Raw genomic sequence first — 27,054 nt, 5'->3', positions numbered from 1 at the left:
ACACCCTATTCCTTCGGCCACAGAGATGGCACAAAGCGCAGAACAATGCCAAAGGAGCCCGAATGTGTGCGCACGCTTGTGCTGGGTTCTATGCTTGTACCATATATTACGTCTGCATCATATACCTTCTCTGTTCTAACACATTATGTAACATCACTAAAGGCGCCGACAGGTCGTGGGTATAGGAGAGTTAACGCTATGACCAATGTGGTCACAATATGACCCGTTAAATCACAGTTACTCCCGTCAGTGCACCTTAAGCACACATTATGTCACTCATCATGGCCGTTCATTGCCCATCCGATCAAAACATGACTCGTACAGGCAGGCCACTTCATCATTTCGAACATACCAGTCTGCGTTACCCTGTTTCGATTAGCCCAGGCCAGCACCACGCCGCCACTCCTAAGCTACTGTTGCTATTACCATTGGCTCACTCAGGCCCGAGAAATCGCATCCTCGAATGCCGTTGGTTGGCTGGAAATGTCGATGACCAGTGCATGAGCTCCCTCACCATTAGGCGGCACGGTCCGTCCCCGGACACGCGAACGTACCGCACAGCCGGCCGCGCGGAACATCACGATCAGGCAGCGAGCTGCTGACGCCCTCTCACTGACGCCCACCGCCGGGGCACGTTAGCACGTGCTGACGCCCACCGCCGGGGCACGTCAGTACGTGCTGACACCTACCACCGAGGCACGTCAGTACATGCCGAAGAACAACCTAGAGACAACGCCTTCCTCCTCTCCGTAGCGCCATTCTACGTACGCCCGTGACATTGCCGTGACGTTTGCCATGACCCGTAACATGTCGGACATGGGGATATGCCCTCACCGCGCGCGCGCCGTAACCACAGGCCATTATTGCACAGTCACCACCCAGCGTCGCACAGTCACCACTGAGTGTTCTAGGGGCGCCAGAGAGCGTGAGGACGGCGGCGCACTTGCGGCACGGCACGCTATTGCAGGTTCCCGGCGAGGCAGTGGACTTGGGCTCGGCGTCGTGATGTGGTGCAGCTTGTCACGACCCCGGCTCGATTCGCTCGGCACAGAGACGCCGGCGGTGTCGCTTCGTTCGCGAGGCACGGCCGCGCCTGGCGGGAGCAAGCGAGGCCTGCAGAGTTCACGATCGCACGGTTCGCGAGGGCATCCATGGCCCGCTCCGTTCTTCTCATTCTTGCTCGCACTTCGTGCTTCGCTCTTTACCTTTCTCACTCCATCTCACTGTAGTCTCACTCCATCCCATCTGACCCATCTCTTTTTTCCAGTTCTCCGTCCTTGTCTTCATCCCCTCCCCGTCCCGCCTGCACGTTTATCTTTCTTTTTCTCCTCAGCAAAATCCTCTCACCGTCTCTCTTCCACGGACTTCACAGACTGCCCGCTCTCGCTGGCCAGGGGCTGGTCCAGCACGGTCGGGCCCTATGAAGGCCCCGTCACCTGCTGGGACGCTCTCGCTGGCAGGGGCTGGTCCAGCACGGTCGGGCCCTTTGAAGGCCCCGTCACCAGCTGGGACGCTCTCGCTGGCAGGGGCTGGTCCAGCACGGTCGGGCCCTATGAAGGCCCCGTCACCAGCTGGGACGCTCTCGCTGGCCAGGGGCTGGTCCAGCACGGTCGGGCCCTCTGGAGGCCCCGTCACCAACCGCGCGCTGCCCGCCCGGCTACCAGAGAGGGCGGCACTGAACAGACGGCCGCATTGGCGAGCCTTCGGCGCAGTGGAAGCTGGAGGCGAACTCCGGCCAGTGGCGCATCATGGCGTTCACTCTGCGAGAGGTCGGAGGTCAGAGGTACGGGTCACACGAGGTCATGACCCCTGTATAGCACAGGCCAACGGCACAAACGGCACGACCGAGTTAAGCTAAGAACGGAATAACTAGTTGTGATTGAAGGAAAATATTAACTTAAGGTCACGCTTTTTCTGATGGGATACTAGTGATAGGAACGATCCCTTCTGTGCAACTTAAGGGGAACGTTTCACATTTGAAGATACTGAATGTCAGGGCTGCGAACTTCATGGACTTCCTGCTCAGACACGAGCTCATTTATAACTATTGGTACACCTTTTAAGTGAAAAAGACCGGTTAAGACGGCACAATTCTTGTTTAGTAATATGCTCCTCAATGCGTCATGGTTTGATGACGTCACTGTACCGTGCGCAACACTGACTGATAGGCAACTGACGGCCGTTATATCTAAAATCGCGCTCATGAGCGCCAGATATGAAGGCCTCGACAGTTCTCGAGGAATATGACAGGCGCTCGCTAACGCCTCTCCCGACATACCTTTCCCCATTTTCGTGAGGGTATAGCTCAGAAATTAGAGGGGCTTAGGTCTTCAAATGCGCAGGATTGTTAACACTACCGAAAGGTCTTCAAGATGGTTATTGCAGTTCAAAACCTGATATATGTGAAACAATTCCTTTAGCACCGTGATGATTTAATAATACATTTGCTTTCCTCCCAATTTTAGACTAGACAGCATTAATAGCCTTATTCCTTGTGGCGCAACCAGAATAATGAAAAATAGATGTGATATTTCGGGTACATGCCTTTATGTTCTCCATTCTCCTGGTTATTCTACGAGGAATAAGACCATTATATTGCCTTATCTATGTATATCATGTTCTTCGCAAATGCACTTAACAGATTACGTAATTTTGCTCCCAGTTTTGCCGCTCAGACCGATTATGTAATTAGTTAACTATGGCTTGCTATAGCTAATCAAGCTTGTTCGACGAATGATAGGGTATCGGAAAGGTACATGATGCAGGAGATGCATAGTAAGTTGGCAAGCTAGTTTGCCAGCGTATAGTTCTCCGGAGATTTATTTTTGTTTAGGTCATTAAGACTATGGAAATTTATTACGAACCTCAACGAACAACATAGAGACAAACACATTAATATCGTAACAGAAATTCGGAAGTGCAGAGGTCTTGGGGCCACTGAGGCAGTTTCCTCCTCTCCCAGAGCCCTGACCTGCGTGCCATGCTTACCGTTCTGGATTGTTCAAGTGAGCGTCGGTTTCTACTGATGCGATGTATGTCCCCTGTGTTAGTTTCGCACAATATATCTGGAAATACATGATCAAGTTGAGTACTGCGCAACACATGCTTTGAACCAGAGGCTGCTACTGTGTTCGTGCAATTCTCTTGATAGTGAATCCTCAACAAGCTCTCCTTCTGGCACTGAGGTATCTTTAGGCAACGAATCCACATTCTATGGCGTTTCCACGAGCAAATTATAAACAATTTGTACTGATTGAGTGGATTTAGAAAGTTGAGGAGACGCGAATATCTAGGAGAGTTGAGGAGACGCGGATATCTAGGACAGTTGAGGAGACGCGAATATCTAGGAGAGTTGAGGAGACGCGAATATCTAGAATACAGGTGTTCACAGTTTACTTAGGACTGATGTTTACTTAGGACTAACGAGCGTATATTGTATATGAAAGTATATTGTATATATATATAGTATATTGTATATGAAACCAGATATTCTTGCCGACGGTCTAGTTTCTTCCCACCACCGCAGCGACCAAGGTTCTGTCCAAACCACCGACCGGAACAGCATCCGACGGCGGGCCCTCGCCGTTGCGCACTAACCTGGCCCCAGGCGAGCAGGAACGTCTGCTGCAGGGTCAGGTTGACGCCGGGCAGCGCGGGCTCCGACCCGTGCTGGTGGTGCCATCTCTGGTACGCCCGCCAAGTCAGCGGCAGCGCGTCGTGATCGGACAGGTTCTCGTCCAGCGTCAGCTCCCCGTCCGGCTGCGAGCGAGACATTCCTCGCTTTTAAGGGAATGTTCCACACTTGAAGATATTGAAACAAACATCAGATATGATGAAATGAGGTCACTTTAACTATTGGTATACTTTCGAGGAGGAAATGTAGCTCTAGGCAACACGACTTCTCTGTTCAGTAAATATACTTCTCAATGGGTCATTATTTGATTACGTCATCGTACAGTGCAAAACGTAGAAAGCCAATTGACGGCCTTTATGCCTGGAAATCGTACTCCTGAACGCCAGTTGTGAACAATTCGAGCATTATATTTTTCTCGGCCTTGATCGTCGCATGAATTATGGAATTGCAGGATTTGAATGACTTCATTATGACGTCATGCATGCCAAGGTCACTTTGAAATGCTCTCCGTCGAAAAAAGTATCCACATCTTCACGGATTTGTAGCTCAGAAGCTGGAGGGGCTTAAGCATTTAGGAGGGCCAAGCTCTGAACTGCATCGAAAGGTCTTAACGGTGGCTATTTCAGTTCCAAATTCCATACAAATGTGGAAAATTCCCTTTAATTGGGGACGCGGTGCATGTCACGTGACGGCTCTATCATAATGACTGCACTATGTCTGTAGTACTTCGCTCTTTGCGTGGGCTATTCTGCTATCAGCTTGTTAACTGTTATTCGCTTCAGCATCGCACGTCTGTTACCTACCAACGCCATTCTCTCCAATCTACTTGTACCTAGCGACTTTCCCTGGTCACAGTTGGAATATCCTGTTGTCACCATAAGGACATGGGTATGCGAACCACTCATTACGCTCAACTTGTTAGCCCATGTACTCTATGTGAGGCGCTCATTATAATCAGCATCACAGCCCGTGCACTCGATCCTGAAATGTTATTTACGAGTGAAACGGGGCCAGATCACGACCGCGACGTGTACTTGGTGGCGCAACGAGAACGAGCCTTGACTACCGATGTGATTACAAATTAACCCTTCTCTCCATTGATGGACAGTGCGAAGAAGAGGAGTTACACTCAAGGAGAGGACTTACAGTCGCCTGGCTGCTTGTATGCGGCGCCCCAGCGACTGCCGTGGCTGTACTAGCGCTGGGGGCGGGGGGGGGGATGTCGCTCAGCTGGGATTCGAACTCGGGCCTCCCTCGTGTGAGTCCACGACGCTAAGCACCCGGCCATCACGGCAACAGTTGCCCAGCCACCGAAAGCGAATCACCGCTGCTCGGAGGCCGCACGAAACCATTTGGGAAGCAGTCGCCTTGGGATGTTGGTCAGCGCAGCGCAGCGCAAGGCAGGATTGACGTAGAGCCGAGGATGGTCTGGTCTGGATGGATGGACTGGATGGAAGTTTGCAGATGCCAGGCAATATTATTGCGGGGTTCACTGGAGGCGTCTGCCATCCAGGAGCATGTTATGTATAGCTATCTTACCAACTAAGATAGCTATCTACGGCTATCTATAGCTATCCCGCGCTCTCCTCTCGCAGACGACAACCACGAAAATAGTGGCTGCGATGCCAGCTTTGTGAGGAGGCCCGGCGCTCCTGGACCAGTGCAAAGAAGTAAAACCAGGCAGTCTAACCGCTGAATTCAAGTCGCACACGATTCGCTTCATCTGTAAACAAAACAAACGGGTGGACAGCGTGTTGCCTGCCGATGCCGGCAGGCGTGGACCGAGCTACCGCTGCAGCCTCCATACCTCCGCGCTTATAGCGATGTCCTGAATGTGGACGATCTTGGTGAGGTTGTTGACAAAGTTGTGCCGGACGCAGCTGCGCAGCTCCGCCAGCTGGCGCCTCTCCGCCTCAGTCAGCTGCCGTAGCCGACCCGAGTCGTCGTACTGAAAGCCTGCGGTGGGAAGGCGCAAGAGCGCTGGAGAAGAGCCCGTTCCAGATGTGACGCAGGCACGGCGTCGCGAGATGGCTGGCGTCTGCTACGATCGACTGCGAGCCGACTGGATGCCCTGCTCACGATCACGCGTCGCTATTCAATAAATTGTGGCATTACAGCACGATGTGCCTCGTGCACAAATGAACACGCAGAAGTAGCTGGAGACGAGCGGAGTTGGATAGACGTTTCTTGCCCCAAACATCAAGTACATCCCTCAAACTCGCTGAGATATTTGCAAAACTCGAAAATTGTGCTTCCATGGACGCGCTTTAGAGAGCCACCTTCCATGGAAAAAAATCATTCTTATCGTTGCCCGCATCATGGGTATCTAAGCTGTAACAGCTGCCATGTCGTTTTGCGAGAAGTGCCGTGGGTCAGTGCCTGCGGCGTGCGCACTGATGGGCTGGAAGCCTCACCAACACTGACCCGTAACGCCGAGACCATGGAGCAGCTCATGCGACAGCACGTGCCCTAGAGTGGCGTACTTCACGTACTGCGGTACAGCGTCGTAGAAGTACGGCTCGCTGAGGAACGCCAGCGGCACGACTGGGAGGAGAGGCCATCGCACGGTGAGGCTCTGCGCTCACTTAATGTGACGGCCAGCGCCCCTCACTACTGGGTATAGGGTCGTCTACTCTGCGCTTGACCGGCTTATGGGCTTTGGTGAGGGGAGCATCATGCATAATACGTAATTCCCAAGAAAACAAAAACGCAGGCTGTTGCATTGCCGACTCACCAATCTTATTGACCTCTAACAGTCAGTATTTATTTGCTGCCACGCATTTCATACAGTACATGAAAACAATGCCATATTTCGCATGTAAAAAGACTTTAAAGAGTGGCTAACCACATCCCTCTCCAATAAGCCTGAGCATGGAAATAAAAACGACCGCAGCCGTACCCATTTTGAGAAGTCTTCGGTATTTCAGGGAAGGAAGCATCCAGACAATGCAGCGATGCCAGGTCTGGCCCTTAGCCTGAGAAACTGTTTTTCATGCCATCACATTAGCAACACACGTCCGGTTCTGTAAACACTGCCAACACTGGTTCCGATTCGTATCGCCTTACCTACTGTGTTGCCGTCGGGAAAGTAGAAAGCGTTCAATTCATACGGCTCTGAAACTTGACTCCAACTGAAACGAAAACACTGAGTCACCCCTCCATGCCGCAAAAAATTGATTTGGTTGAACATGTGCATTAAAGGGAGTACCTCACCTCTTTTGTACTGTTCGCTTATTGCTGCATCAGACGCATACGGTTTGATTACTTATACCAGTGTCTCGAATTTCTTACGAACAGCTCAGAATTTTGTTCTATTTGAAGGAGCCGACCCTGCGGGGGAAAATACAATTTAACTACCTGCTCACCAGTATGGGTGCAATACATTCTATTTGTCCTGTTTCTTCCCATGGAGATGTCCGGAGCCATCGTCTTCGTGAAACATTCAGTTTTGCTCGGTTGCTCGGTTTTGCTAATTTTTTTCCGGCGGTTTTTTCATGGAAGGATAACTCCTGCCACAAATGCGAAAGGCATGCCTGCGAAAAGTTGTTGAAGCCTATGTGGCACTGTAATGATATGCCTATGCCTGGAGTGGCATGCAAGTTTTTTTTCAAAATTTGGATGTGCGTTTTCGTATCCACTTTTCACACCGCCGTCAGTTCAAACAAAACAAGTTTTTGCAGGCATATCAACAGGCAGAGGGCCTTGGCAAACCGTGTAATCGACCGTATAAGATTGCGTAACAGTTCAGTTCATGTGTACAGTAACATTAAAAGTACATGTAAGAACGCATGCGCACAGTAACTGTAAGATTTCGCTTTACGCGTAAGCGGCAGGCAAGAGAGCATGCGCATCGGACGTGGGGTTGCCGACAAACTCAAGCAGCACATTCCAGCATAACAACGAACAGCCGCTGTAATAAGCCGCTCAAATTACTGAAGGCGGGGATAGGGAGATGATCATACCTCGCATCTCTCAAAAGGTGATTCGTATATTTTAAAAGTTTCAGCAAAGTGGATGTTACAATCATGAATCAAATAAGCAAAGACACGCTTGAACAACAGCTGATCGCCGAGACCTCACAGCGACAGACAAATCGGATACGCACATGTAATTCTCCGAAACTGTGTCAACTTCCTGATACTTGCGAATGGAGAAATTCCTCACAGCTTGCATCGCCCGTATTAGCCGGAGCACCTTATGCCGATCCGGCTGGTCATGGTCCTGCAACAGCGGTTAAAATGTCAGCCACGCCACAGACCAGAGTGCATAATCGAGTCGAGATCCATCGGTGTACCGTACGCAGTCTTATCTCTCGGCGTACCTGGGACTGGACCTGACAGCCCATCCCCGAAGTTTTCTTTTGTTAATTTGTGACCACTAAAAATATCATGATTTTTATATTGTTGACCGTAAGGAATTCTACCATTCCAGCCGATTTCTTGCCACTTTTTGGCCGAATGAGTCGTTACCTGTGATCCAGACGTCAAGGTCATGTCAATCAGGTTACTCGCCACATCCATAATGCGTTTAATTTGTTGGCAGTTAGGGCATAACGCTGGCTTGTGTCATACACGTAGTCGATTTTTTCGTCAGAGAATTTAGGCCTAAGCGTGTCTGAGAGTGAGAGGCCGGATTGTCAGAGATCAAGCTAGGTCAGGAATGTCCTAGTATTTTTTATACGGGATTTATAGCACGAAACTTGTAGCAATGAATTCGTACGGTCCATCACATCAACATCCTATTGACGAGCACAGTGCAACCAATCGTAACGCATGTTGTCGGGTCAAGATCACACTGGGTCCGTAAATTGGCTAAACAGGTAAGTATCCATAGGCGTCGTCCGTGCCCTGGTCGGTACAGACCTGTGGTGTTGGAGATGTTTCATTTTTCCGTTCGCTTCGCATTTAGGCACTTGCAAGCAAGCGGCACAGATCTCATCACATCAGATCAGATCACCCCACATCTTTCTTCCTCCGTACGTCATTCAGGGCACCCGTCAACAAGCTGCCTAACACGCGTCCCGGGAGGCCGGCTGGATGCATTTCGCTCGGGGGAGCAATTTTACCCCCTGAGATCTCGAGAACTAAGAGAGCTAGAGACACCAAATCCACAAGGCTGTGTTGACCTGGACGTGAACTCACTTAAGTCTGATTCTCAGGTTGCTAGATTATGACCTTCGGGTCAAACAAGGTCCATACAAGGTCAAATTCCAGGTTGGTCTCCAAAATGCCCCCAGAAGCTAGATATCTGTTTTAAGCAAAAGTTCACATTGCTCATTTAAGGTCAGTAACCTTTTTGACCTTTTGAATGTCATGGTGACCAAAATCATACCAGACTGCTCTGAGTTTTGCACTTGAATAAGCGACAAAGATATTGCTAGACAATGTGCCCTCTAAAAACAAAGTGCCGACCTGGGTAATTTTAGGATCAATGACCTGTTCTGAACTCTAAGAAGTCCATGAAAGATGTGTAATGCGTTTTCTGCTGTCAATAAATTCGAAATGAGCACCAGCAGCTATCCCATACAGCAAGCTCAAGAGCAATAAAACGGGTTGGTTTTGACCTTGGTCTGACCTTCATACCTGAACTTAGGCCAACGTAATTTGTTCATTCAAAATTTGTGTTGCCTAAGGAAAGTATCTCAGAGATGTGTGGTTTCGTCTAACACTCCGTTATTGCATCAGAATGAGCGATTCCCTAGAAATTGATTTCGCTGAACCCATGATCCGATTTGACCTGCCATAGGTCAGCGACCTTACAAGGTACATCAAACTTTTTGATGTCAAACGATCTGCTATTCAATTGTCTATAGCTATGCAAAATTTGGCGCGGCTACGCCGCGCCGTTCGGAAGTCATTCTGGAAAGTCTTCGGCGGAGTCAATTTGAACCCCACCCGAACGCGTGTTAACTTACATCAGAATGGTTTCAAAAGCTGGGCAGACATTAACAAGCTATCAAACGGCGCGTCATCAAGGAAACACGTGCATATACATTATCCCAAAATATGGTGCCTGTGCCCCGGTTTCATTGCGCCACTTCGGCTAAGCTGAATCTCATCGCGACGTTGCAATACTCGTTGCGTACTCATTGTTTGACGTATATCACTGCAAGAGCGGAGCCGACATGAAAGCTTGAGGAGGGCCAAGTTTCCAGCACGGAACCGGCTAACAAAAAATCCGATCTGGAGAAAAGAACAGAAAGGAGAAGTCGATCTGGAGAGAAGTCGTGTCATTTCACCCTCTTGGAGAGAGAGCATGGTCCCTGCCAGAAAACGCATGGCCCCTGCCCGCACCCCCCCCCCCCTTTCGTCCCCCGCCCACTGGATCCACCACTGCCGGGGCACACACCCACCACGGCCGGCGCCAAACTGGGCAGGGTGGGCGTGTTCTGCGCGATGAACTCGTCGCTCCAGAAGCTCGGCGAAGCGACCAGAAGCGAGCGCAGAGACCGTAGCTTCCTCAGCGCCATGGAGTAGACCGGCGAGGGCTCCGCCGCGGCCTTGCGTTCTATTGACGTTGTCAGCACGGTCTTGATGTCGTTCAGCAGAACCGACACCTGCAGCAGGGGACAGCTGACGCCGCGGGAAGTAGTGGTCGGGCGAAATGCCTCTAGAGTTATCTGTGGCAGCGGTGGAAAATGATATTCCAGGTGTGTTTGCATCATACATCGGGCACGGCAATGCATTGCGGTGCCTTTACTCGATTGATACATATATATATATATATATATATATATATATATATATATATATATATATATATATATATAACGACATCGACCCAGTATAATACTTGCGTCCAAGTATACAGGACAGGCACCACCTGAATCGGGTATCATTTTTGGTAGTCCCTGCAGGGGTGAACGCCTGCGGCGGGGACCACCTGTGATCAGCCACGGCAAGGCGAGGACCATCTGTGATCAGCCACTGCAAGGTGAGGACCATCTGTGATCAGCCACGGTAAGGTGAGGACCATTTGTGATCAGCCACGGTAAGGTGAGGACCATCTGTGATCAGCTTTGGCAAGGCGAGGACCATCTGTGATCAGCCACGGTAAGGTGAGGACCATCTGTGATCAGCCACGGTAAGGTGAGGACCATCTGTGATCAGCCTTGGCAAGGCGAGGACCATCTGTGATCAGCCACGGTAAGGCGAGGACCATCTGTGATCAGCCACGGTAAGGCGAGGACCATCTGCGATCAGCCTCGGCAAGGCGAGGACCATCTGTGATCAGCTACGGTAAAGCGGCAGTAAGCAGTCCGGAGCAACGGGTCAATGCCCACCCACTTGGGTAACAGGAACGATTCGTTCAGCGAACATCTGAGATCACTCAAAGCGGGAACTGGCCGCGGCAGTGTCCTTCTGAGCGTCGTACTGAGTGCCCTCCTGTTCAGTGGACTTGTGGCAGTGTCTGCTGTTCATGCAGCATCAATGAAAGCCCTCCTAAACTGTAACGTGGGGGGATATGCTTTATTTTATTTATTTATCATTTTTTGGTTATTGTCTCCGTGTCCAGTCCAAGCCCATATCGCCAATGCTATATTCCCAGTAATTTATAGGGAATAACCGCCCTCTTGCCCACTAGCTCCCACGTCCTTGATGTTAGTGCAGAAAAGCCACTGACAAGGAGACGCTTGTAATTAGGGGAGTGTATCGCGTATGCCCAAAATACATGATTTGGATCCAAGAACGGATAAAGGAGAGCGGCATGAAACCAGGAAATTTATTAGGTGAACTGTGATCGGCCTTTGTCATTTTGTCCTGCTCCTTCTTGCCCGGGTGTAGAATCGGTAGAACCACGTGAGCAAACGCCACTGACACCAAGCAGCATCTAAAGTGACAAGATCGGGTCTCATCCGTCACGAAAACTCAATGCTGATTGTAGCCAGTCAGAATGAGAGCCTTCTGCAGCATGACAGGGCGCCAAGTATAATTTCCGTTCATCGCATGTCCAACTTCACTTGTCGAAACGCCACATGTCCTTCGAGACTTCAGACGAGGTCGCGCAGCCTCACCTCGTCCTTGAGCTGCTGTAGCCTCCCTCTGCCGGCGTCGCGAACGAACATGCCAGCCACAGGCACGGGGTACATGTCCTTCGTCAGATCCAGGCACATGTCCTTCAACTGCGTCGCCGGCGCCGGCGCCAGCATGTCCGCCATGGCGCTGAGGTAGTCCATCCTGGGGGACGTCGGACACCTTCCGGAGTCGGTGGAGGGGCACAGACTCTTCGAGGTTTGGTGCATCCTGGCTGCAGGGCATGTACGTTGCTTTTTTATGATTCGGTGGTGTGCATACAAAATAACAATGAGTTCGCGGCTGTCAGGGAGTTCAAGTTAACGCCGAGCTTTTGGGAAACATGTAAGCCATTCCAAGTATATGTAAAGGACTATCTGACGCAGCAGAGTTCATATACTCCACACAAATACTCTTAAGAAATCATATAAACTGGATATGCTTACACCTAGAAAGGTAAGGTTAAGAACATACTGTTTGCATTATACGTTTGATTCTTTTGATATTACCAATGGTATGACTGCTAAACGTTTTTGGGTGTATTAATATTTTGCCCCGCGTACTACTACGGTAATCTATACGAAATAGGGCGAATCACGTCTCCGCAAAGTGACCACCTGAATGTGGACATTACCGAAAAGGTCATGGAAGTATACTGTCGGCAAACATTTGCAGGTATTACGGTAGGGCATTTTGCGGTTTGCGTTTGACATCTATAACGGCTAGCGTACTTCTTAGTCTGCTTTGGTTTGTCTCCATGCATTCACATACTTTCTATGATATTTCATCTATATTCAGTCCTGTCCAAGTGCATGTCATGCGTTTAGATTGTGTCAGCCAAACCTAGATCAGGTCAGTCACACCATTTTAAAAAACGGTCGAGGTGAAGTTTTCCAGCCTTCCGAAAGGTATTCATTTTTAGACTGAAGTGTTTTGTAGGTCCACAAGCCAGTTCACCTATCTCTGGTCATATTGAGCAGCTCTTAACACGCACCCGAGTGGCCATTTGAGCGCAACGCGCTCCGGGGGGGGGGAGTAATTTAAACCCTAAGATCTACCAAAAGTAAGAAGCCTAGAGACACTCAAATTCACAGGATATGTAGGCCTGTATGTGAACGCACATATGACAAATTTTGGGTCCCTAGGGCATGACCACCTCAGGGTAAGATGATGGCAAACACATTCAAACTCCAGGTCCGTAGCGAGGTGTCCTTAGAGCTTCTCATGCAACTGCCCTTTACCTAGATACGTGTTCTAAGCAAAAGGCCACTGATGTTTATTTCAGGCAAGTGGCATGATTTGACCTTCAGAAGGTCACGGTGACCAGGATTGCTTTGACTTCTTAAAGTTTAGTAGGTGTTAAGGACTATGCTAGGCAGCATGTTCCTAAAAAAACAGGCTGATCAGCGTTGTTTCAGGTCAGTGGCCCCTTCTGACCAATATCAATAAGACCAAACAGACTGACACCAAAAGGACGTCATTGTACGTGCCTCTCATCAATAAATTCGAAATGTGCATAACAAAACTATTTTGTGAAGCAAGTTCTCCAGCAAAAGGCAGTTCGGGTTTGATCCCGGTACGATCATCATACCTTAACCGAGGTCAATATGATGTATTTTGTCCTAAATTCAACACTACAATAGTCATAGGAAACTGTCTGGAGAAATGCTCGACTACATCTAACACACCGATGTCGCATCCCCTAGGAATTACTTTCGCTGACATCCACGGTCTGACTTTCAACTGCCATAGATCAGCGACCTTGCAAAGCACCTCTACTTTGTATACTAAAAAATCCGCTATGGAGTTACCTACAGCTGTACAAAAAGTGGCACGGCTAAACTACGCCGTTAGGAATCTATTTTGAAAAACCTCCAGGGAGGAGCATATTTACTTTGACCCGAGCGCTTGTTTGTGATTTTAGATCTGGGCTGCACCGTTTACTCTGTGCTCGTACAGCTCATTGTAAGTCCGTTCTTGCGACCGGCGTGGGACATACCCCCACTACGCTTAAAGGGAGTGTTCTACATTTATATGTGGCTTTGAACTGAAATTATCTTTTTAAAAACCTTCCGGTGCTGCTCACAATCCTGACCTTCAGCAAACCTAAGCCTATCTAGTTTCTGAGCTATATGCCGACAAAAATTGGGAAGTGTTTTTCGGGAGAATATTTTAAGGTCACCTTGGCATTCATGACATCACGGTAACGCCATTGAAATCATGCCATTCCATAAGCAATGCAGTGATCAAGGCCAAGAAAAAGATAAATGTTGGGGCGTCCATGTCCGGCGTTCCTGAGCGAGATCTCCCGACATAACGGCCGTTAGCCGACTCAATTAATGTTGCGTAAGGTACGATGACTTTATCAAACTATGGCGCATTGAGTAGCATAGCAGCTAAACAGAGCATTTGCTGTCTAGAGGAGTGTTTTTCTTTCAAAAATATATCAATAGCTATAAGTCGGTTGTTTTATCATATCTGATGCTTTCCTCCATGTATGCAACCGCGAAACATACTCCCTAACACGTACGCCACACTTGGCATGGTATGGGTCACACCTGCTGATGACTTACTTTCGTTGTATAACCCAGAGCACAAAGGGCTATACAACGTATCTTCCCTGCCCTGAGGAGAGCTCCCAGAACTGTACGCCATTCTAGATTCAATAGCTTTACACGAAATTCAATAGCTTATTACAGGCTCGCGCGATCTATACGACCTCCGACTGACTGCATCGTTTTTGTTTCCGAGACAGACATAAGCTGTGCGGCCCGTCCTCGCCTGTCAGGGCGAGCGAAACGCTCGTCCGATGTCAGTTTAACCCGCAATCAGCTGGGGATGACCACCTTCCGAGCATCGCAAGAAGGTCGCAGAAAGCGACCACCTTCCGAGCATCGCAACAAGTCGCAGAAAGCGACCACCTTCGGAGCATCGCAAAAAGGTCGCAAAAAGCGACCACCTTCGGAGCATCGCATCTGCGACCAAAACAGGTCACAGAAAGCGACCACATTCCAAGCATCGGCCACAACGTCCAGAATGCGCAAGGCGCGTCTTCCAAATTTTCAGCACCTTGCAAGGGATAAATTTGAAACATTCCTGACGAAACATCCTTTGTCGTTTGGTGCAGCCGCTGATTGTGACGCTGTCAGTGAAGGCTTGTTCGGTTTCCTCCGATTCTGAGAGGTCCTGTGACGCGCGATTTACTGCCTTGTATAGGTCTGCTCCGATGTAACCCGTCGCCTGGCATGACAATCTGCCAGTCAGTGTCTGTCACGTCATGCAAAGCCACACTGGGTCACCATCAGGGGTAATGTCAAATTACCTTATGCGTATCGAGTCATAAGTACTTATCACCCCACTTGTGGCAAATGAATCGGCACAACTGTTATGTTTCCAGCCTGACTGTGCATGCAAGCGTCCATGTGGATTACAAGAGCAGCGTAATCAGGTCCGACGAGGTGATGTGGTGTTGACCTGTCGTGACCTTTACTTTTGGCCTTTATGTTAACATCATGATATGGCTTTGGGGCGGAAGAACTCCTTTTTAAATGTAGTCCAAGATCTGGGCGATTTTGAATGTATTTGACGTGACCTGTGACGTCATCAGTCATGGATCATATATCAGCTCGCCCATTTCTGGGGCCGTCGATCGCTGTACGATTTTTTCGATCGCGCGAGTTGATCCTGCGGTACCAGGAGGAGCCACTTTTAGCATCCTCGGCGTTGCAGATTACGGGATGTGCCAGGCGGCGCTCGGTTAAAGTGAAACATGGAAAGTCACGGCAGAGCCGTAAACAGCACATCGTTGGCTTTGACACAGTGGCCACAACCCATGCAATGAGCTTTATTCAAACACAAGTGGTGCTATTGCGTTAGACATGTACGGACTCTCATCTATATATATATATATATATATATATATATATATATATATATATATATATATATAGATGTAGATGTAGATATAGATATAGATATAGATATAGATATAGATATAGATAGATATATATATATATATATATATATATATATATATATATATATATATATATCAATCTCTCCCTCTCTCTCTCCTCTTCTCTCTCTCTCTCTCTCTCTCTCTCTCTCCTCTCTCTCCTCTCTCTCTCTCTCTCTCTCTCTCTCTCTCCTCTCTCTCTCTCTCTCTCTCTCTCTGTGCGTGTGCGTGTGCGTGTGGTAGATATGTACGGATACTGGTAGAAATGCTCGGAATCTGGTAAATATTCATGGGGTCGGGCACTGCGGAGAATTCGCACGTCTCAGCAAATTCACAGCGAATTGCGTCGGAAAGGCTTTGGGGTAACCAGCGACCGACGGATCCAAATGTCCATGCACTATATTTGCAGTGTGGTAGTTCTGTCGAACTTAGATATTATAACCATTTACACAGTTTAAGACCTAAGCAGTTAAGTCACCGGTGTCCAACAACTCAACGTTTAATAGTAGGGATAAAATAATCTGCTATCAAACAGTTTTTGACTGCGATTGATTGAGCCCGAGGAAATAAATCCGTAAAGCTGTTCATCTTAGGAAGAGGAGGTGCGGTGCCAAGGAAAATATCGCGAAGAAATATTTTGCTGCCCAAGCCACATGCACATTTCTAGCTAGTCATCCTGATCTTATGTATCTATTCATGCTAACTTGAGACGAGTTAAGTAAAATTTCGTTCTAAAAGGTGACGCACTCCCTATAAGATGGGGTCATTGGGCTGACACACGCACCTGTACATCAAAAGTAGGCCGTTGTGTATGGTGTGCGCCGGAAGAAGCTCAATCTTCATATCCAGGTCATCCAGGTAGCCGGGAAACGGTACGTATACAATGTCCGAACTGCTGACGTTTGCGGACAGCGCCTCGGATAGCAACACCGTCCAATTCACCTGTGGAGCACCGAAGATTGTCCTCCATGCTTGGGGAGCACCGAACACAGATTGGCACATCTGAAGAGCGTGGAGCACGTGTTACAGTCGAGCGGCACCGTGCGCATGGTTTCATACATGAGCGGCACAAGACACGGGCGTAGCACTCCATGAGCCCCACACTCCGGGGAGAACATTCGGGGAGCACTGAGCACAGCTTGTAGCACCTGGGAGGAGATCAGGGCGTCATTGTTGAGGCACCGAAACCGAACGCAGCTTGAGACATCCAGGTTCCGTTCTGTCCTGCTCCTTGGAAACCCAAATCGTACCGCGCACTGTTGAATGCAGCCTCAAACAGCAAGACATCCGATACATTAACCACCATGTACGGTAGCCGATGACTTATAAATATCCTATCGATACTCGGCGTTAGATGTTATCGAAAAATTGGAACCCGTTCACCTGATCGGGTAAGCTCAGTGGCTCTGTGACGGAGCTGCCTCACCTGATCTGCCTGAGCTGAGCTGAGCTGCCTCACCTGATGTGAGGGAGCTGTCTCACCTGATCTGCCTGAGCTGAGCTGAGCTGCCTCACCTGATGTGACGGAGCTCCCTCACCTGATGTGAGGAAGCTGCCTCATCTGATCTGCCTGAGCTGAGCTGAGCTGCTTCACCTGATCTGTCTGAGCTGAGCTGAGCTGCCTCACCTGGTGTGACGGAGCTGCCTCACCTGATTTGCCTGAGCTGAGCTGCCTCACCTGATGTGACGGAGCTGCCTCACCTGATGTGAGGGGGCCGCCTCACCTGATCTGCCTGAGCTGAGCTGAGATGCCTCACCTGATCGCGTCACGATTGCCGAATCTCACCCCTGTCTCCAATGACATGCGACACATGCGCGCTGTGTGTGGTTGTTTACATTGCAACGCCTAGCAACCGCAATCCTGTATCAAACGTCGTGCCTGCCGGCCAGCTGGGCCCCTCTCGACCACAGCGACCAGTGTGATCAACAATGTTATTTTTGACCACATAGCTTGTCAGCAGCTGAGCGATGAGAGCTTCCTCAGTGGTCCGCGTTTGGCTGCACAGAAGGAGGCCCTGAGGAGCATCTGGCACGGAGCGCAGCCGACCACCGGCCGGATTGCACTAGGTGCGGGCCACTCCCGACCTCTGCCGGCACTGCGGCTGGCTGACCGGGGTCAGCGGCGACTGGGCCGCGGCTCGGGTCTGGGTCTGGCGGCCGGCGGCCCGTAGATCGCGTTTGGGTCGGGTGTCATGGGGTCAGTCGAGCGCTTACGACTGCTACACACTGACAGCTTTTTGTTGTGTTGCGTTGCGTTGCGTTGCGTTGCGTTGCGTTGCGCTGCGTTGCGTTGAACTAAAAACTGAAAGGTAAGATATCAACAAGATCACGCACACATTAAAGTAAATGTTTTGCATTTGAAGATCATGCAGCACGAATGAGATATGATGAAATCAATTCAGTTAAACCTATTGGTGTATTTTTCCATAGAAAATTACTCTGGAAAACAAGATTTTTCTTCTTAGTAAATATACTCGTCAATACGTCATTGCTTAATTGCGTCATGGGTCGCTTGTGTGACGGTAAAGTGCTGCCAAACTAGTGTGAGACTGCAACTTACCTGTAGTATCTCAACCTGGACGAGAGATGGCAGCACAGGCTGGAAGTGTTCGCTGGGCCAAATATCGTTATGTACTCGTGTTTTGGCCCTTTCTCATTTTCCTGTATACTCACCAGTGAGTTTAAAATGCTACCTTGCCTTCACATCACCGGATGTGGCGCTATTCCCAGGTTATTCCATTCCAAGTTTTATTTCCGTCATAGCTAGCAAATGAACAAACCATATCCAACTTACATCAGGTAGCATAAAACGTGCGACTTGGTTGAAGCTTGCACAGCTTGCTCGACGATGATTGAGTGTCAAATGACATCCACTATATTTAGAAATCACGCCCACAGACGCTAGATCTGAACGACCGAATAATAATCTCATACAGCTCACGACCACGAACAAATGTGGAATACTCTCTTTAAGGAAATTGCCCCGGGTCTATTTGGCATTTTGAGCTGAAAAAGCCTTTCTTGAAGATCATTCGGTGCAGTCCACAGCCATGCGTTCCTTAAAGTGAATGCTCCACATGTGAAGATATTGAAGCAAGCATCATAGATGATGAAACGAGCTTGCTCATAGCTATTGGCATAATTATGCCGATAGCTCTGAGCGAGCACTAGACAGCACTGCTCTGCTCTGCTCTAGGCAGCACAATTTCTTTGCTTAGCAAGAAATGGTGACGTGATACATGCTCCGCGACTTTTTCCTCACTCCGTCACTCACTTTTTGAATGCGTCACTTTTTGAATGCGTCATCGTACCTTGCACAGCATTAATTGAGTGCCGACTGACGGCCGGTCTATCTGGAACTCCCCTATCTGGTTCTACATGGATTTCCCCAAATTAATTTCCACATCTTCCCGGGCGTGTGGCTCAGAAACAAGAGGGGTTACATCTTAAGAAGGGCGTGGATTTGAACAGTGCCAAACGACCTTAAAGATGGCTATTTCAGTGCAAAACCATCATAGAAATGTGAGACACTCCGTTTAAGAACAAGAACCCTCTAGTTTCTGAGGTACACGCCCGCGAAAATGTATAAACTTTTTCGGAGAGACTATTTCAAGGTCATCCAGGCATCAATGACGCCATAAAACGCCATTCAAGTACTGTCTTTCCATTACTTATGTGGCGACCGAGGCAAATAAAAAATAGGTGTCGAGTCATTCATATCCGGCGTTCCATAGCACCATTTCAAGATACAACGGCCGTCAATTGGCTCTCAATCAATTTATTGCGAGATACGATGCCGTAGTGAAGCAATGGCATACTGAAGAGCATATCTGCTTAACAGGGAATTTGAGTTGCTTAGAACAGTCTTTTCCACTTAAAATTATACCAACAGTCATAAGCGACCGTATCACATCGTGTCTGATGATTGCTTCAAACATCTTCAAATGTGGAAAATTGTATCCAGTGTAATCAGCCACCAGCGACAAACCTTGTCTGGTCAAAATAGTAGACAATGGTGTGTTATTCAGCCATCGCTTGCAAGTACCGAAAACTTGACCGAAATTCAAGTTTGCATCTGTCAAGAGTTGCCCCCCCCCCCCCCCCCCGTCATCACGTACGTAGACTGCAATGGATTAGTGGGCGCGTTTTTAAATTTCACTGACTTCGTTATGTTACTTTTCAGTTCCGTCTCGCACCGCACTGCACCGTGCCGCGCCGCATCGCATCGCATCGCATCGCATCGCATCGCATCGCATCGCATCGCATCGCATCGCATCGCATCGCATCGCATCGCATCGCATCGCATCGCATCGCATCGCATCGCATCGCCAGTGTGGGCGGCCTTTACATCGCCGTGCGTTAGCGGCAATAGGGTCCTGCAAGCGTAAGCGCACCGGTTTCTGCGCGTTTACTTTACGGATCTCACCTAACACAGAGTGGGATCAGCACCACTTTCTACCCGTGTGCATCATCATCACTTGTTTGGGCATGGGCAATTGATCATTTTACCATGGTAAAATCAGGACAGTAAGTATGCTTCTCTTCGTCGCCAGGGTTTGCATGAGGGCTAGCAAATGATCTACTTCACGTAAGGCTTGGGCGCTTCAGTGCTTTATATCAGAGTAGGTGCGAAGGCACTTAGTGTCGTTGTCTTCCTTCGCAATGCCAAAGTGCACACCTGAGATCTGGTGGTTTGAGCAGATCACATGCTGGTTGTTTCAGCCCAACTTGGCTTGCCCTCACCATGACGTTGGCAGTGTCTACTGCGATGGATGCATGCACTTTGGGTTACCTTCATTCACATTCTTGACAACTCAAAAAGGTGTCTTTGGAAGACGATTAGCATTGACGCTTTTCTTCTTTCTTGTAGGGTGCCTCTGGGTCAGTCCTCCTCGAGGACTGACCCAGAGGCACAGTTCACCAAATTCCTGGGTTCTGCTTTTTCAACTCCGACGTTCACATCCAGCTCTTCTCTTTCACTTGCCCCCCCCCCCTCGTCTGGTAATGGAGGCAGGGAGTATGACACACAAAAGGTCAGAATTTTAAAAAAACTGGCCCATATGCGATGTTTTCTTTCCAACCACATACGTCACATGAACCAGCTTCAGTGTTGACATGTAGCCCAGCACCTAGCTCAGCCCTAAAAGGCACAGCTGCAGCATAGCCTTACGCTTCTCCAAATGACCGTCACGCAAGAGCAGTGGCCGAACCAAATGATGCCTGTTTCCCCTTCAACCACAGCACAGGAGGGGCGATTACCGGCTTTGTAATTTTGTAACATGATATTCGTTAAGTGAGCTGTATTTTTGGCGAGGCACGACCAGTATCCTAACAAAGGCTACCTCTTTGGAAAGGTCCAGGTCCCTCGTTTTTTGACGTAGCTTGACAGGGCGTGAATGTAAACCTTCAAGGAACTACACGCACGCATACCTTGATTTGATTACGTAATCGCGGTATGTGCAAAGCCACAGCACCAGTCGGGCCGTTTGATGCCTCAGCGAGGTTGGCGCGCTACTGGGATTTACCGTCGCCGCGTCTGCTTCCTACACGCGTCCTTTGTGCGCGTTTCTCTTTTATTTCTCGAAGTGGCTGGCTCCGCCAGTGTCCGAATCGTGCGAAGCCGGCGTACCTATCCGGATCCAGAACAGGTGTTCTGAAGTGACACCGGGATATGCCCAAGCTTCGCGGAATGATGTAACATCGCCAGACACACTTTGAAAATGATATAAAACTTCGCGGAACCCAACTCAACCTCCAACACCGACAAAGCATGTCGATACCCAATGAAAGAGCAATCGAAAAACTTCGCGGCACGAGTACATACACATAATGCGCTACAATTGTATTCCACACACCCAGTGGTGCCTCTTGCTGTGGGTGAAAAATATAAAATCAGTGAATTGGAAATAGGCCCGGGGCGCATTCCTGGGTAGACGAGCAAACTAAGCACGCGGAATGGCGCATTCCTGGGTAGACGAGCACTCTCAACACGCGGAATGGCGCGATCCAAATCAGACTTAGGGGGCGCCACGAGCGGCATTTAAACATGAATGACGGAGCACCTGATAGATGAAAGGAGATCAAAGGGTCACCCGCCTCGTGCACCGAGGCTATTTGGCGCGCCTTCGTCATCATGTTACCATATCGATTGGCTCCGTCCAAGCGCGCATCTGACTTCCATCATATCAGGCGGCCTTGAGAGAGCTGTTGTTTGTCGCGCTGGAGCACACTGTCGAGGGACTCGGATGCTCTGGCACTGGCGGCAGACCGCACTTAGAAACGCCACAAGGGACCGGCAGATCACGTTTGGAGACGCCGCCAGGGACCGGCAGGTCACGTTTGGAGGTGCCACCAAGGGCCCGCAGCCGCCGCCAATTACGCAAATTGTTCAGCAATATGTTGGTGGACGGCCAAGCAGGATCTGCTCAGAGCCATTCATGCGTAATTTGTACGTGAATGGTGGTTTCCTACGGACACAAACAGCTCTGAAATAAGACCCGAAATAAAGTCAACTGGCTCATTGATTGACGCACGGCCCTCCGCATGATAAATGCTCTCCCCCTTGGACAAAAAGATCGCAGACATGTCTGACAGACTAGCATTTGATCACTTTTTGCCGCTAGTCTTGATCTCACGTCATAAACCTTTGCATTGAAGTTGTCGTCGGAAGACTCACCTCCTTCTTGAAGCATGGACTTGATTGCTGATTTAATTTCTGTGCAATCATAGCCATGGTCCTCCCTGTCCTTGTCGTTGCATTTGCGTGCTCTTTCCAGATAAGGTACTGATCGAGTCATAAGAGCGGGCCTCGCTGCCACCGCCACCAACGCGTTGGCGTAAAATTGAAAAGATCACGTGACAGACTGCGTGCCGAAGTGTAATGCTAATCTTCAATTCTCATCTCACCACGTTGCACGAGGCTCCGTCTCTGTGTAGAGTATGCAATCCAGTATGTACTGATTTATCGCTCGCATGTACACACTGTAAGGGCCTCACGGTCGACGTTGGTAGATAAACTGCTGTTCTGACGGCGACCCTGGTCATTATGTTTAAATATATATGAACTACAGATCAAAGTGTCCTAAAAGACCTGTGACCAGACGCTCTATTTATCTTAAAGGACGTCAGTGGGGCAGTTTTGGCAGTGCTGACCTTCAACCCTCGGTCTACGGGGGTTTTTCGTCTTCGCCGCGCGAAGGAGGGGGGACTCTAAGGCGATCTAAAATATCGAAATGTAAGCAAGGCAAAGCCACACAAAAAACAGCATTAAACACCTGTTGTCAAATTGATCACATAAATGTGATTGAACAATGGTGAATGTGGTCCTTGACAAGTGAGGATAGGTGAAAAGGGTCAATTAGCACTTAAGAAATCCATCATGGTATTTCAAGAACAAATTATGATGCGACAGCGCGGAAGACGAAGTCAAATAACTAAATATCTTTACAAGGTAAGCTATTAGCGCGAGACACAAAGTCTAATGCACATCCGACGCTGCCACAGTTTAAGCCCAAAGCGAGCGCAAACTTCCCTCCAAGGCCGGACAATAACTCGCCAGGCTGTCACATAACCAGCCAGCGTTCTCGATTCAACGGGGCCAATGACGTCACGACGCTAAAATTGGCAGCTGTGGTACCGCTCTGGCGCTATCAATACCGATCAGCCTCCGCGCAGGCAGCACGACTGCGGTCACCATCAGCCTCAACCCACGGGGGGGGGGAGGGGGGACCAACGTGATGCCTGATCCTGTCTGAAACGTGGGAACAGCAGAATCGCAGCCGAGGCTCTGCCCGTCGCCAGTCAAAACTGACCCCAAATTTCGGTCAAGGTAACTTCAGTTTGTGTCCAGCCCGTGGCTCAATCGTTTCGATTGTCGGCCTTCCATCCGGCCCAGCCGCGTCGCGGTGGGTGGGGTGCACTCACTTCGGCGGCCGCCGTTCGCTCCTGGCTGGGGCGGCCTGCGGCTGGTGGCAGCAGCCGGGCCAAGGTCAAGTGAGGTCAGAGGGCCGGGCGGGCCGGGCCGAGCACTGCGGCATATTGAGCTAACACTGCAAGATTCTGTCCCTAAAATGGAGCTTCAGGATGAGAGGGTGAGGTCCAGGGTTCACGCGTGGAGTACTGCTTAGCGTGAGCTCTGATCTCGGAAACATGTCCAACCAAAATGCTCCGGCTAAATAAAAAAAAAAACAAACGTGCCAAAAAACCGAACGTGCCAGTTGTAGAAACGAATACCAGTGTACAATAACCAGCAGCATGAAGGAATGTGCGTCCTGTGACGACAGCATAAGCAAGGACGTTCAAACAACGCTCCAATAAAGGGTGACCTTGAAAAGAATGCCTCTCAGCACGGCCAGCTCGAAATGCACACACGCAGTGCATTTCTGACACATGATACCGCAAAGGTTCTTGTCCGATGTTTTCAAGCTGCATCCACATTTGGAGCTAAAAATCCACAAAAAATCCCGTCCAGCGCTTCTTCTTGTCGTTGGCAGACTTTATAGAAAGAGTAGAAGAGATGGATAAAATGTTTGGACACACAGCTGGAAAGCCGTTGCAGATGATACTAAACCTTTGGACGTTTCTAAGGTGTGCTTTAAAACACTTCTGGGGAGCTCCGCAAGATCTCCGACTGAGGTCGATCCTGGAGAGGGGCTTCAGAAGACAGCGGCAGTCAGTCCTCTCAGGAAATGTGAGTGTCCCAACGGCCTTCAAAAAGCACCCCTGCAGGGGTCAGAAGCGTGACTCCTAAAGGCATTCGCAAATACGGAACACAATTCAAAACGTTCGGGAAATCCGCCGTGCGATCGGTGCGAATATACCATGCACAGGAAGGGCTACCGGGGGCTGGGCTCTGTCCGGTCGAAAACTTACAAACGTGTATTCTGATTCGAGATCGTCGACGGTCATTGGGTTGACGTAGACTTGTTCGCCGTGTATTTCCATTTCCACTTTTTCTCTGTGACTTGGCGTTATCTGAAAGGAAGCAGGCAGAAGCTCATGAGGCTTGAGCCCATCGTCGGTCTCTCTCCCTAATTAAATGTGATGTTTCAGCGCTGAACAAGCTTCAGCAGAGCTAAGCCGCTACAAGCTAGACAAGCTGCAGAATTTTATACACACCGCCTTGAAAACACACCTTATAATGTCATCCCTTTTTGAAAAGGGGATTACTAACAACATCAATTCGGGGGTGATTACGTTAGCAAGATACCTTACCATAGCCATTGAAGACAGGAAATTTTTCATGTCGTCAACGTCGGTGGAGTTGAACTCCGATGAATGATTTCCGGCGTGGATGTACTCTTTGAAAAACTCCATAGAGTTCTGTATGTGATCTTCGGAGGCAGCATTCTGCGGAAACGTTGTTAATGTCATCAGCGGTGCGCCAGGAAGAGGTTAGGGGAGACAGAACTAAGTATATCTCGCGAGTTTTGAGACATGCAAGCAAAACCATCGTCGATGGAGCTTACCACTGAAGTGCTATGTCTCCCTGAATTTATCAGGGAAAATAATCTTGCTTGCTTTAAAGGGAAGTTCACATTTGAAGATGTTGAAGCAAGCATCAGACATTACGAAAAAAGCTTACTTACATCTTCTAGTATACTTCTACTGGAAAAGGCTGCTCTAAACAGCACAGTTTTCTGTTTAGTGCATATGTTCCCAACACGTCTTGCTCGATTACATCGTCGCAGCTTGCACAGCGCTGAAGCTTATATCACATTGCCAGCCGCTACGTCTGGAAATCATGCTCATGAACGCCAGATATGAATAACTCGACGACTATGTTTTTATTGACCTTAATCGCTGCATGGCCCATGTCAAGGCAGGATTTGTATGACGTTATTATGATGTCATGGATGTCGGAGTGACCTTCAAATTGTCTCTCCGAAATAGTCCGCTCGTCTCGACGGGCGTATAGCTCAGAAATCAGAAGGGTTTGCGTCTTAAGAAGGGCGGGACTGTGAACTACACCGAATGCTCTTCTGAATGGCTATTTTTAATTAAAATCACAAACAAATGGGGAACACTCCATCGAAACTGGACTGCGCTGTTGATCCACGAATGAGGCTTGCCAAGATATTAATACAAGCATGACGAATTCCAAAGCTCCGACAGCTCACAAGCGCTCGGGTTTGAAGAGCCTGTACAACGGAACAGGTGAGCACTTACTTTCAAATGTTTTCTGGCCACTCCAGCTGTTGCATGTGCACAGACATGCAATGCACATCATTAAATGCTGCACATCATTATAGCTATCCGATAACTGATTCAAGCACTCGTAACTGGCCGCCAAAACTCAATGAACTGTGACGTCGCCGCTAACCATGGTGGTTTTGATGGGCGACAGATGTTAGATGGCTGATAGATGCCTCAACTTACGAAATTTTTAGCACATAAATGGTGCAGATAGCTGCAAATAACAGTACAACTTTCTCCCAAGTTAGAAGTTACTGGGCCTAATTTTGCAGCGCAGCACTTTTGCAGATACGCCTGCGTTCGTATGTACCTCGCTTCGCTTATTTAAAGTGTCTTAAGTGATGAAAATAGAGCTGAATCGACGTTTGCGAAGCGTTAGACAATGTCTACAATTGTTGATAGCCTCAGCGTTCATATATCATGTAACAGAAATCACCAACGGGCTGACACTACACCATCTTAGGTTTCCCAACCCCCCACGTTTGTTAGTAAAAAAGCCATAATTGTAACGTTCGGCCAACAGCGGGCTCTCAGAAACCCACTAAGCGTTTTCCGGAGCTACGAATAAGTTACCGGAATGTCGTACTCGTCTAATGTGTTATAAACACACAAAGTTTCGGCTAGCTAACTCTCCGGCCGTCATCAGGCATTATGACGTCCTGAAACAAACTGGCTTTCTCAGACCTTGCCAGTGCTCAGTATCACCTGACAGCGGCCAAAGAGTTAACTGGTCGAAACATTATGTGCATTCTAACACACCAGACGAGAACTACAAGCGGAATCATGATTTCATCCGTGATAATATTACAACAACTGTATCCGACGCTGCAAAACCGACGGCTGACGAGCAAACCACGGCATTGGGAAAGCGATGCCCCAGCAAACCAGAACACTTACCATGCGAGGCCTTCCACACCCAGGGGCTTCGCCCGGGGCCTACCAAGGCCTTGCGAGGCCTTGCGGCCTTTTCCTCGGCGGACGCGTGCTGACCCTTGATGGTGGCTCAACGCGTGCCGACAGTGACGGCACAGTCCGGGTGGCACGCGCTATGGTCTCAATGCTCGACAAAGTACGTGTTCTTTCAATGGTTTCCCGGAATGCGGCCGATGTCCGATTTACCCACTTTGGGTCACCATCAAAAGAGCCACTTTATCGGCAATGAACATTGCCGATATATTTATCGGCAATATCATTGCCGATATCGGCAATGAACATTGCCGATATTTATCGGCAATGAACAAGCGGCATTTAATCATGGA

At 49.1% G+C, this 27,054-nt stretch overlaps 1 protein-coding gene across 5 annotated transcripts; it reads right to left on the bottom strand.

The window, feature by feature from the left end:
* Positions 1 to 9: 9 nt before the first annotated feature.
* Positions 10 to 26,574, bottom strand: LOC119089530 (endothelin-converting enzyme-like 1). 5 transcript variants are annotated; one of them, XR_005093159.1, is made up of 13 exons: positions 24,815 to 26,574; positions 24,473 to 24,574; positions 16,386 to 16,543; positions 11,649 to 11,811; positions 9,987 to 10,190; positions 7,740 to 7,855; positions 6,701 to 6,765; positions 6,059 to 6,178; positions 5,442 to 5,590; positions 3,598 to 3,759; positions 2,989 to 3,065; positions 1,569 to 1,760; positions 10 to 1,436 (listed from the first exon to the last, which is right to left on the bottom strand). XR_005093159.1 is itself a non-coding variant. In XM_037212279.1 (13 exons), exons 2-13 carry the CDS (start codon positions 24,914 to 24,916, stop codon positions 1,658 to 1,660), a joined length of 1,521 nt encoding a protein of 506 aa, XP_037068174.1. In that variant the 5' UTR covers positions 24,917 to 24,949; positions 25,189 to 26,574; the 3' UTR covers positions 10 to 1,657. The 5 variants fall into 5 exon arrangements, 4 of the variants coding, with proteins under 4 accessions (XP_037068174.1, XP_037068164.1, XP_037068183.1 ...); XM_037212279.1 differs by having other exon boundaries at positions 10 to 1,760; positions 24,815 to 24,949; positions 25,189 to 26,574; XM_037212269.1 differs by having other exon boundaries at positions 10 to 1,760.
* Positions 26,575 to 27,054: the final 480 nt, after the last annotated feature.

Source organism: Pollicipes pollicipes, unplaced genomic scaffold (assembly GCF_011947565.3).
Source record: "Pollicipes pollicipes isolate AB1234 unplaced genomic scaffold, Ppol_2.1 Scaffold_1600;HRSCAF=1878_pilon_pilon_pilon, whole genome shotgun sequence".
In the NCBI taxonomy this organism is placed as follows: Eukaryota; Metazoa; Arthropoda; class Thecostraca; order Pollicipedomorpha; family Pollicipedidae; genus Pollicipes; species Pollicipes pollicipes.
Note: the sequence above shows the minus strand (reverse complement) of the source record. Positions and strands in the feature narration are given on the sequence as shown.